At 40.7% G+C, this 12918-nt stretch overlaps 2 protein-coding genes across 4 annotated transcripts in view; both read right to left on the bottom strand.

Moving 5' to 3' along the window:
- The window catches only part of DNAAF9 (dynein axonemal assembly factor 9), a 171709-nt gene that overhangs the window by 154822 nt on the left and 3969 nt on the right, over window positions 1-12918 (bottom strand). The window contains exon 1 of one of the 3 annotated variants that reach the window (XM_053573871.1): window positions 6905-6993. The exons of the other annotated variants lie outside the window; for them this stretch is intronic. Coding sequence (XP_053429846.1) covers window positions 6905-6924 — 20 coding nt within the window. The 5' untranslated portion in view covers window positions 6925-6993. Of the gene's footprint in view, window positions 1-6904; window positions 6994-12918 lie in introns of those variants that run through there. 3 annotated transcript variants of the gene reach the window in all.
- On the bottom strand, window positions 12046-12703 carry LOC128573594 (eukaryotic translation initiation factor 1-like). Its single transcript, XM_053573872.1, has one exon. The coding sequence runs from the start codon at window positions 12561-12563 to the stop codon at window positions 12222-12224; it is 342 nt and encodes a 113-aa protein (XP_053429847.1). The 5' UTR covers window positions 12564-12703; the 3' UTR covers window positions 12046-12221.

Below are 12918 nucleotides of genomic sequence, written 5' to 3'. Positions count from 1 at the left end.
GCGAATATCCAAATCATTGGAGTTCCAGAAACAGATGAAGTGGCCTCGCTGGGCACTGAGGCACTTCTGCATGAAATTATGAAAGAGAATTTTCCAGACATGCCTAGAGATTCTGAAATTCAGATAGCGGACAGCTTCAGAACCCCAGCACGACTCAACCCCAATAAGACATCCCCCAGGCATATCATCATTAACTTCACTAAAGTTAATATGAAGGAGAAAATCCTCAAAGCTGCCAGGAGAAAGAAAACCATTACCTTCAAAGGGAAGAATAACAGAATGATTGCAGATCTCTCTGCTAAAACTTTTCAAGCCAGAAGAGGGTGGTCACCGACTTTTAATCTCCTAAAGCAAAATAACTTTCAACCCCAGATCTTGTATCCAGCTAAACTGAGTTTCATTTATGATGGAGAAATTAAATACTTTAATGACATTCATATGTTGAAGAAATTTGCCATAACCAAACCAGCTCTTCAGGATATTCTCAGACCTATCCTCCATAATGACCAACCCAATCCTATACCACAAAAGTAACCTCACTCAGAAACTTCGGATCAAACTCCAATTTACACACTAGCAAAAGGATTAAAAATGCCCACTGGACTTTTGAAAAACTCGATACCCAAAACTTCACCAGACTTATCAATATTCCCCATTAATGTGAACGGCTTAAACTGTCCTCTAAAGAGGCATAGGTTAGCTGACTGGATACAAAAACTCAAGCCAGATATTTGTTGCATACAAGAGTCACATCTTAACTTAAAAGACAAATACAGACTCGGGGTGAAAGGATGGTCATCCATATTTCAGGCAAATGGTAATCAGAAAAAAGCAGGTGTTGCAATTTTATTTGCAGATACAATAGGCTTTGAACCAACAAAAGTAAGGAAGGACAAGAATGGTCATTTCATATTTGTTAAAGGTAATACTCAATATGATGAGATCTCAATTATTAATATCTATGCACCCAATCAGAATGCACCTCAATTTATAAGAGAAACTCTAACAGACATGAGCAACTTGATTTCCTCCAGCTCCATAATTGTCGGAGACTTCAACACTCCTTTGGCAGTGTTGGATCGATCCTCCAACAAGAAGCTGAGCAAAGAAATCTTAGATTTAAACCTAACCATCCAACTTTTGGATTTAGCAGACATCTACAGAACATTTCATCCTAACAAAACTGAATACGCATACTTCTCATCAGCCCATGGAACTTACTCCAAAATCGATCACATCTTAGGTCACAAGTCTAACCTCAGTAAATTTAAAGGAATAGAAATTATTCCATGTATCTTCTCGGACCACCATGAAATAAAACTTGAGCTGAGTAACAACAGGAATCTGCATACTCATACAAAAACACGGAAGTTAAATAACCTTATGCTGAATGATAGCTGGGTCAGAGATGAGATTAAGAAAGAAATCGCCAGGCGGTGCCTGTGGCTCAGTGAATAGGGTGCCGGCCCCATATGCCGAGGGTGGCGGGTTCAGACCCAGCCCCGGCCAAACTGCAACAAAAAAATAGCCGGGCGTTGTGGCAGGCGCCTGTATTCCCAGCTGCTTGGGAGGCTGAGGCAAGAGAATCACATAAGCCCAAGAGCTAGAGGTTGCTGTGAGCCGTGTTACGCCACGGCACTCTACCTGAGAGGGGTACAGTGAGACTCTGTCTCTACAAAAAAAAAAAAAAAAAAGAAAGAAATCGCCAATTTTTTGGAACAAAACAACAAGGAAGACACAAACTATCAGAACCTCTGGGACACCGCAAAGGCAGTACTAAGAGGGAAATTTATAGCACTGCAAGCCTTCCACAAGAGAACAGAAAGAGAGGAAGTTAACAACTTAATGGGACATCTCAAGCAACTAGAAAAGGAAGAACATTCCAACCCCAAACCCAGTAGAAGAAAAGAAATAACCAAAATTAGAGCAGAATTAAATAAAATTGAAAACAAAAGAATAATACAACAGATCAATAAATCAAAAAGCTGGTTTTTCGAAAAGGTCAATAAAATAGATAAACCTTTGGCCAACCTAATCAGGAAAAAAAGAGTAAAATCTCTAATCTCATCAATCAGAAACACCAAAGACGAAATAACAACAGACTCCTCAGAAATCAAAAAAATCCTTAATGAATAAGAAACTGTATTCTCAGAAATATGAAAATCTAAAGGAAATTGACAGATACTTGGAAGCACATCACCTTCCAAGACTTAGCCAGAATCAAGTGGAAATGGTGAACATGCCCATATCAAGTTCGGAAATAGCATCAACCATACAAAACCTCCCTAAAAAGAAAAGCCCGGGACCAGATGGTTTCATGTCAGAATTCTACCAAACTTTTAAAGAGGAATTAGTACCTATATTACTCAACCTGTTCCAAAAGATAGAAGAAGAAGGAAGACTACCTAACACGTTCTATGAAGCAAACATCACCCTGATCCCCAAACCAGGAAAAGACCCAACAAGAAAAGAAAATTATAGACCAATATCACTAATGAATATAGATGCAAAAATATTCAACAAGATACTAACAAACAGAATCCAGCAAAACATCAAACAAATTATACATCATGACCAAGTCGGTTTTATCCCAGGGTCTCAAGGCTGGTTCAATATACGTAAATCTATAAATGTAATTCAGCACATAAACAAATTAAAAAACAAAGACCATATGATTCTCTCAATCGATGCAGAAAAAGCTTTTGATAATATCCAGCATCCCTTCATGATCAGAACACTTAAGAAAATCGGTATAGAAGGGACATTTCTTAAACTGATAGAGACCATCTACAGCAAACCCACAGCCAATATCATATTGAATGGAGTTAAATTGGAATCATTTCCACTCAGATCAGGAACCAGACAAGGCTGCCCATAGTCTCCATTGCTTTTTAACATTGTAATGGAAGTTTTAGCCACCGCAATTAGGGAAGAAAAGGCGATCAAGGGTATCCATATAGGGTCAGAAGAGATCAAACTTTCGCTCTTCGCAGATGATATGATAGTATATCTGGAAAACACTAGGGACTCTACTACAAAACTCTTAGACGTGATCAAGGAATACAACAGCGTCTCAGGTTACAAAATCAACATTCATAAGTCAGTAGCCTTTATATATACCAACAACAGTCAAGTTGAAATAACAGTTAAGGATTCTATCCTATTCACAGTAGTGCCAAAGAAGATGAAATATTTGGGAATTTATCTAACAAAGGACATGAAAGATCTCTATAAAGAGAACTATGAAACTCTAAGAAAAGAAATAGCTGAAAATATTAACAAATAGAAAAACATACCATGCTCATGGCTGGGAAGAATCAACATTGTTAAAATGTCCATACTACCCAAAGCAATATACAATTTCAATGCAATCCCTATTAAAGCTCCACTGTCCTACTTTAAAGATCTTGAAAAAACAATACTTCGTTTTATATGGAATCAGAAAAAACCTCGAATAGCCAAGACATTACTCAGAAATAAAAACAAAGCAGGAGGAATTACGCTACCAGACCTGAGACTATACTACAAATCGATAGCGATCAAAACAGCATGGTATTGGTACAAAAACAGAGAAGTAGATGTCTGTAACAGAATAAAGAACCAAGAGATGAATCCAGCTACTTACCGTTATTTAATGTTTGACAAGCCAATTAAAAACATTCACTGGGGAAAAGATTCCCTATTTAACAAATGGTGTTGGGTGAACTGGCTGGCAACCTGAAACTGGACCCACACCTTTCACCATTAACTAAGATAGACTCTCACTGGATAAAAGATTTAAACTTAAGACATGAAACTATAAAAATACTAGAGGAGGGCGGCGCCTGTGGCTCAATGAGTAGGGCGCCGGCCCCATATGCCAAGGGTGGCGGGTTCAAACCCAGCCCCGGCCAAACTGCAACCAAAAAATAGCCGGGCGTTGTGGCGGGCGCCTGTAATCCCAGCTACTCGGGAGGCTGAGGCAAGAGAATGGCTTAAGCCCAGGAGTTGGAGGTTGCTGTGAGCCGTGTGACGCCACGGCACTCTACCCGAGGGCGGTACAGTCAGACTCTGTCTCTACAAAAAAAAAAAAAAAAAAAAATACTAGAGGAGAGTGCAAGGAAAACCCTTGAAGAAATGGGTCTGGGCGAGTATTTTATGAGGAGGACCCCCCGGGCAATTGAAGCAGCTTCAAAAATACACTACTGGACTTGATCAAACTAAAAAGCTTCTGCACAGCCAAGAACACAGTAAGTAAAACAAGCAAACAGCCCTCAGAATGGGAGAAGAGATTTGCAGGTTATGCCTCCGACAAAGGTTTAATAACCAGAATCCACAGAGAACTCAAACGCATTAGCAAGAATAGAACAAGGGATCCCATCACAGGCTGGGCAAGGGATTTCAAGAGAAACTTTTCTGAAGAAGACAGGCACACGGCCTTTAGACATATGAAAAAATGCTCATCATCTTTAATCATCAGAGAAATGCAAATCAAAACTACTTTGAGATACCATCTAACTCCAGTGAGACTAGCCTATATCACAAAATCCCAAGACCAGAGATGTTGGCGTGGATGTGGAGAAAAGGGAACACTTTTGCACTGCTGGTGGGAATGCAAATTAATACATTCCTTTTGGAAAGAGATATGGAGAACACTTAGAGATCTAAAAATAGATCTGCCATTCAATCCTGTAATCCCTCTACTGGGCATATACCCAGAAGACCAAAAAGCACATCATAACAAAGATATTTGTACCAGAATGTTTACTGCAGCCCAATTCATAATTGCTAAGTCATGGAAGAAGCCCAAGTGCCCATCGATCCACGAATGGATTAATAAACTGTGGTATATGTACACCATGGAATATTATGCAGCCTTAAAGAAAGATGGTGACTTTACCTCTTTCATGTTTACATGGATGGAGCTGGAACATATTCTTCTTAGTAAAGTATCTCAAGAATGGAAGAAAAAGTATCCAATGTACTCAGCCCTACTATGAAACTAATTTAGGGTTTTCACATGAAAGCTATAACCCAGTTACAACCTAAGAATAGGGGGAAGGGGGAAAGGGAGGGGAGGGAGGTGGGAGGTGGGTAGAGGCAAAGGGATTGGTGGAATTACACCAGCGGTGCATCTTACAAGGGTATATGTGAATCTTGGTAAACAGTCTGTGAAGCTAGTAAATGATGTCCCATGATTATATCAATGTACACAGCTATGATTTAATAAAAAAAAAACATGAAACAAATAAAAGTGATAAAAAAAGAAAAACAAACAAAAAAACAATTTTATTTTAATTATATGTATGGATTATTTAAAATAAAATTTAGCTCTTAATTCCTCTGGAATTTTTTACTTTTATGAAGTAGGAAGCTAACTGCATTTTGTTTCCAAAAATATAAATGATTGTTCCATATATTGATCAAGACCATATGTTGATTCTCTTAATCCACTGAAGTGAAATGCCACTTACAGCAATTCTATTATAATAAATTGCCATATATACTTGGACCTATTGTTTGTATCTCTATTTTATCTATTCTCACAGAAAAAGTACACTAAAAAAATCAGAGCTTTAGTTTAAGATATGCTAGCTAGCACTTGAACTTTCTATTATATAGATAAATTTTATAGCTGAAAAGCAAGTCATTGTTTCAAAGATTCCATGGCTTTTACTAAACATTTTCTCTTTAAGATGAAGTGTAACATCAGCTGTCAAGTTCCGTAACACTTTCTGTTGAGAATTTATATTTGAATCATGTTGAATCTGGACAGCTGCCCACTCGGGAACATGATGTCTCTCTCCTTGCCTTCATCTTTTGTTTTAAAGCTCCATGTCACGTTTAGATTTTTATTTATAAAGTAAGTCTTACACACTATTATTAGGTTGATTTCTAGGTATTTTATAGTTTTTGTCTTTTCTTTTTTCTTCTTCTTTTCTTTCTCTCTCTCTCTCTTTTTATTTTTTCTTTTTTTGAGACAGGGTCTCACTTCGTTGCCTAGGCTACAATGCAGTTGGTGTCATCACAGCTCACAGCAACCTCAAACTCCTGGGCTCAAGCGATTCTCCTGCCTCAACCTCCCAAGTAGCTGGGACTACAGGCACCCGCCACAATGCCCAGCTATTTTTTGGTTGCAGTCATCGTTGTTTGGCGGGCCCAGGCTGGATTCGAACCCGCCAGCTCAGGTGTATGTGGCTGCTGCCTTAGCTGCTTGAGCCACAGGCGCCAAGCCTGGTCTCAAACTTTTGAGCTAAAGGGCGGCGCCTGTGGCTCAGTGGGTAGGGCGCCGGCCCCGTATACCGAGGGTGGCGGGTTCAAACCCGGCCCCGGCCAAACTGCAACCAAAAAATAGCCAGGCGTTGTGGCGGGCGCCTGTAGTCCCAGCTACTCAGGAGGCTGAGGCAAGAGAATCACTTAAGCCCAGGAGTTGGAGGTTGCTGTGAGCTGGGTGAGGCTACGGCACTCTACGGAGGGCCATAAAGTGAGACTCTGTCTCTACAAAAAAAAAAACAAAAAACTTTTGAGCTAAAATAATCCTCCTGCCTCAACTTCCCAAAGTGCTGGGATTACAGGAATGAGTCATATTAAATTTTAAGCAGAGATTCTACTAGCTTGTTAATTTCATTAATAGATTTCCTAATAATGAACAAATCTTGCATTTCTGGGACAAACTACTTATGAGTGAAGTAGTGTTGTAATTTTACCACACTTCTAAATTCAACATAGTATTGTCTTATTTAGGTTTTTTGCACTTGTAGTTCTCCTTTGTGTTTTCCTAATCAAGTACCAGGACTACACTGGCCTTGAAGATTAAATGGGAAAGCTTTCTAAGGTACGCACTCCACTCAGCATGCTTTCCATCTCTACCTGCCCTGGAAACATACGCTATGCTCCTTCCCAGCAGTGTCCCCCTGTGATTTACCCAAGTGGAAGCCAGGTCATTTGGAGTCCTTTTCAGGGTTATCTCACTTTAGGAGTAGAAGACAGGCCAGGCACAGTGGCCCACACCTGTAGATGGCTCCGAGCTCACAGGTTCAAAACCAGCCTAAGCCAGAGCGAGACTCCATCTGTAAAAAAAAATAGCTGGTATTGTGGCGGGCACCGGTAGTCCCAGCTACTTGGGAGACTGAGGCAAGAAAATCACTTGTGCCCAAGAGTTTAAGGTTGCTGTAAGCTATGATGCTACAGCACTCTACCAAGGGTGACAACGTGAGACTGTCTCAAAAAAAAAAAAAAAAAAAAAAAAAAAAAGAACTAGAAGACAAATGGCCTTCAGGGGCACAGTGCAAGAAGAATGCTGGTTTAGGTCTGCAATAACCATCTTCCTTGCCTTGGGAAAGGTGCATTCATAGAAGAAAGCCAGATAGTAGTGGTGGTGCCTGTGGCTCAGTGAGTAGGGCGCCAGCCCCATATATCGAGGGTGGCGGGTTCAAACCCAGCCCCGGCTGAACTGCAACCAAAAAATAGCCAGGCGTTGTGGCAGGCGCCTGTAGTCCCAGCTGCTTGGGAGGCTGAGGCAGGAGAATCGTGGAAGCCCAAGAGCTAGAGGTTGCTGTGAGTCCTGTGTACATCATGGCACTCTCCTGAGGGCGGTAAGGTGAGACTCTGTCTCTACAAAAAAAAAAAAAAAAAAGAAAGCCAGATGGTGAGACGCTGAAATGAGACATCACAGACAGTCTACTATTCTGACAGCAGAGTCTCAGTTCCATATATATCTCTCCACTATCCTTTCTAGCCGAGTAAACCAATACATTCCTTCCTTTTTTTTTGAGACAGAGTCTTAAACTGTCACCCAGTATGGAGTACCATGGCATCACAGCTCACAGCAACCTCCAACTCTGGGGCTTAAGTGATTCTCTTGCCTCAGCCTCCCAAGTAGCTGCGACTACAGGCACCCACCACAACACCTGGCTATTTTTCTTTTTGTTGTTGTTGCAGTTGTCATTGTTGTTTTAGTTGGCCTGGGCAGGGTTTGAACCTGCCAGCCTCAGTGTATATGGCTGACGCCCTATCCACTGAGCTGCAGGTGCTGCCAAAAGCATTCTTCTTAATACAAATCAATCCTAGGAAGTGTTTAGGGTTGAAGCACACTGCTGTTTACAACTTCTTTTCTTTTTTTTTTTTAGACAAAGAGTCAAATCTTGTCACCCTTGGTAGAGTGCCATAGCGTCATAGCTCAAAGTAACCTCAAACTCTTGGGCTCAAGCGATCCTCTTGCCTCAGTCTCCTAAGTAGCTGGGGCTACAGGTTCCTGCCACCCAGCTATTTTTTAGAGACAGGGTCTCACTCTTGCTTAGGCTGGTCTCAAACGCATGAGCTCAAGTGATCCACCTACCGTGGCCTCCCAGAGTGCTGGGATTACAGGCATGAGCCACCACGCCTGTTCCTCATTGAATAATTCTTTCAAATTTTCTGTATTTTTGAAAATTTTCATTATATAACAATGAATAATCAATAGCAGGAGTAATAAAAGCCCTATCAGCATTAATCTGGATTTTGGGTACTGATTAAAAGGAGCTCATTGTAGGACTACTACAGGTTTAAGAAACCTGGCTTTGCATTAAAGCAGCAATTCTTTACTTTCTTTGTGAAACTAGAAACTTGGAGGAAAAGCAAAAAGAGCAATTAGTAACCCTAAGTAATATAACTTTCACTCCACACAGCTCCCTCCCTATAGAAATGGTTGCCAATCCATATCCTGCTCCCCTTCTTCTTACTAGGTAGTAGGGAATTTAGGGAGGGAGAAAACAGGTCCAGGTCCTTTGCTTCTAGTGCCAACCAACAAGACATACACAAGTCATCAGATGCTTTTGTGGAGGTTCTTTGAAGGAAACTAGCTCAACCAGGAGGGAAATTTTTGCTTCCTTTTCCTTCTGCCTAACAGACATGATGGCTGGAGTTCCTGCAGCTATTTTGTGGCCATGGAGCTGTGATGAAGGTAGAAACCACTTGCTAAAGATAGCAAACACAAACACAGAACAGGCCTGGTCCCCTGATGACTTTATACCAGGAATAGTCTGGCTACTTGTCTAGAGAGACATTTTTACAGGAGAAGATAATGTTTATTCAAGGCCACAAACTGCCCACCCCTGGAATAAACCCTAAAGTTAGTTACATCATTATTATCAAGTGTCATTTATCAGCTGCCAAATGTAGTTGCTAATAGGCTGCCTTAAGTAAGTGTTTAAAACTCGTGTCCAATTGCAATTCAAGTATACACATACTTCAAGAATTGATATACAAAAGATACTCTACAAATTGAAGTCAAAAGTTTTGGAAATGCCATCCAACACAAATGGAAATGTTTTCTGGAAGTTTTTTCACTATATTCCAGTGTAACTAACACCTTATTTCCTATTTTCCTCCTTTTCTGCGGCTTTCTCTAAAGATTTCCCCATCAGAGTTTGCTCTTTGCAAAGTGAGTTTCACAAGTCTTTGTTCAGAAAAGCATCCACAATTACTCTCCCTTACTTCTTTGACTAGTAAAAGCATGCCAAATCTAAATGTAATGTGTAATTCAGGATTGGTTCCTGGAATAGAAAAAGGACATGCAGAAAAACTGAGAAAAGTCAAATAAAGCCTAGAATACTAAACTCTAGGTAAACAAAAGCATACTAAGTAAACTGAAGTATTATACCAATATTAACTTCTTAGTTTTGATAAATGTACCATGGATATATCAGATGTTAACTTCAGAGGAAGCTGGGTAAAGAACACTGTACCATATTTGCAACTCATCTATAAATCTAAAATTATTTCAAAATTGAGAGTTAAAAACAAAAAGCATACCAAATGAGCTGCTTTTTCTTCAAACTAGGACTCAAAATCCATAGACCCAAGTTGCAAACCCTGATTTTTCTTTTCTTTCTTTTTTTAAATTTGAAGGCAAAAATAACAATTTAAACTGTGTGACTTAAAGGGCATCTATATCTCATTACTGCCCCTCTCCAAAGGTTAGAACATCAGAGAAGAGCCCAGAGCTAGGTTACACTGTCAAGATATTATGCACTATTAGTGTCACAATATTCACTAGGAGTGAGGTTTTTTTTTTTTTTTTTTTTTGTAGAGACAGAGTCTCACCTTACCGACTTCAGTAGAGTGCCATGATGTACACAGGACTCACAGCAACCTCTAGCTCTTGGGCTTCCGCGATTCTCCTGCCTCAGCCTCCCAAGCAGCTGGGATTACAGGCGCCCGCCACAACGCCTGGCTATTTTTTGGTTGCAGTTCAGCTGGGGCTGGGTTTGAACCCTCCACCCTCGGTATATGGGGCCGGTGCCTTACTCACTGAGCCACAGGCACCACCCAGGAGTGAGGTTTTAATTAAAGTGCTCTCTGTAAGTCACTATCAAGAACCACTTTCTCACCACCTAGCTCAAAACTATGACTCTTAATTCTCTGAACACTTATGAAATTTAACATAGCCCATAGCTGCACTTGTAATTACTCTCTATTAATTCAATAAATAGTGCAAGCAGTATTTCATAATAGGTAACCTTAGCAGTTCCTATTTCGTGAATACTGACTACACGCCAGACACTGATCTAAGCACTAAGGGAAGCAATGTGGGAAAAGACAATAAAAATGGTTTCAGCCCTTTGAAAAATTTCTAGGGGTGGCTCATACCTGTAATCCTAGCACTCTGGGAGTCCAAGGTGGTTGGATTGCCTGAGCTCACAAGTTTGAGGCCAGATTGGCCAGAGCAAGACCTCGTCTCTAAAAATAGCCAGGAATTGTGGCAGGCACCTATAGTCCCAGCTACACGGGAGACTGAGGCAAGAGAATCACTTGAGCGTAAGAGTTGGAGGTTGCTATGAGCTATGACAACCATGGCACTCTACCAAGGGTGACAAAGTAAGACACACACACACAAATTTAAAATAAAAAAGAAAATACAGAAATCCCACCTGTACATGACACAGAGGGGTCCCAGCACAGGAACCCCTTACTCAGATTATTTTGTAGAGAACATCCTCCAGTAGCTTCCTCATAAAATGTACGTGGGAAGTCAAATTTTGAGACCTTGCATGTGTGAAATGTCTTTATCTTCTTCTCATACCTGCCTGAGAATTTGGCTAGATACAGAATTCTATTTTCTTTGAAAAGGCACTGTTTGCTGTTATGTTTTATCTTTCAACGCTGCTAGAATCCTATTATTTCTGACCCTATCCATTTGGTGGTTACGCACGTGTCATCCCAGATACTTGGGAGGTTGGAAGATCTTTGTAATGCCACAAAATTTCATGATGCTATGCCTTGACATGGGTATTTTTATTTTAAATTGACAGATAAAACTGTAACTATTTATTGTATACAACATAATGTTTTCAAGTATATATATATATATATATATATATATATATACACAGTGGAATATTTAAATCTAGCTAATTAAAAAATGTATTACCTCACATAGTTATTTTTTTTTTTTTGTTTCTGAAAACAAGTTTTATTTAAATAAGGGTTTAAATACATTACATATAACATTAAAATTGAAGGGAAAAAAATCAAAAACCAGTCTTGTTACTTCACATGGCATTGGGCAGCTGTTGCTACTAAGTTGCAAGCTCTACAGCTAGCTACATAGCTGATACATCAGTTTTGAGATTTGTTCCCTTGTCAAAAGTTTAACTGATAGAAGGTTGGGCTCACATTCTGATGTTGGACATCCCTTAGCTAAGATATGTCTGGTCAAAAAGACCTTGGTGGAAAGCCAGATGTCCTATCACCCGATTGGAGGGAAGGTGGCCTAAGTTCTGCCCACCTGGAGACACCAGGGCATCTTTCCTTTACTACCAAAGACTCCCTCTAGAGGTATAGCTGCATTGCTGCCTTACCCCATCCTCTCAGATTCACGGAGGGTTGTCCAGGTGGTGACATTCTCTTAGGGCTGGAAACTCTGCAGAGGGAGAGGCGAGGAGCTTCTGGCCAGGTATAGCCGTCTGTGATCTTAGGGCTCTGGGCTTGGCTGAAACACCATGTTATTGCTTTGTTTCAGGCTTGACACTGCCAGGTGCCTCCTGCTTGACCTCTGTTTAAATGAGGGACTTCAAGACTAGACAGCATGGCTCTTTTCAGTTTATTGCATGAAGGAGTTACACTAGTCCCAAGTTAAAAGCAGACCCCAAATGGTTACATTATACAAGCTGTGAGGTTTTTAAACTTGTGACAAGGGACAGAGGGGAAATTCTACTCATTGCAAGGAAATCCTCACTTAAGCTTCAGTGAGCCACAAGCACTTAAAACCCATGAACCTTCAGCTGATCGTCCTTAGCCAGTCCAATCTCTACAAGGAACTGGCATATGTTCTTGCGCTGGTCACCCTGTAGCTGAATTACTTCTCCATATTCTGGATGCTCAATTACAGTACCATTGCAGGCAAATTTCTTCTTAAACGCCTTCACTAATTTCTTTTTATCGTAATCATCAGCGAGCCCTTGAACAGTAGTAAGGGTCTTCCTGCCGTTTCTCTGTTGAATTCTTATATGGATATAATCCTCAGTGCCAGCAGGAAGCAGGTCATCACCCTTACTTGCATCAGCAAAGGGGTCGAAAGAGTGGAGGTTCTGGATAGCGGACATACGATACGATTCCTTTTCCTCGGTGGAAACGGCCTGCGGAAGGCGGCGGCGGGAGAAGGCGGGCGCGGGGGAACGGAGCGTCGGGAAGCGAGGGGGCTCAAGGGGGAGGCTGCTGAGTCCTCGGCGGCGGCTCAGTGACTGGGGCCACATAGTTATTTTTAAAAACATATAATATACACTCTCTTTTTTCAAGAATACAGCACATCATCACTAATTACAGTTACCATACTATATAACACATCTTGAATTCATTCCTCCTATCTAAATGTAATTATATATTCTTTGATCAACATCTCCCCATTCCCTACTTCCTTGCAACACCAGCCTCTGGTAACCAGAATTCTATTCTGTATTT

Source organism: Nycticebus coucang, chromosome 21, assembly GCF_027406575.1.
Source record: "Nycticebus coucang isolate mNycCou1 chromosome 21, mNycCou1.pri, whole genome shotgun sequence".
Classification (NCBI taxonomy): domain Eukaryota; kingdom Metazoa; phylum Chordata; class Mammalia; order Primates; family Lorisidae; genus Nycticebus; species Nycticebus coucang.
This window is presented reverse-complemented; position numbering and strand designations above follow the sequence as displayed.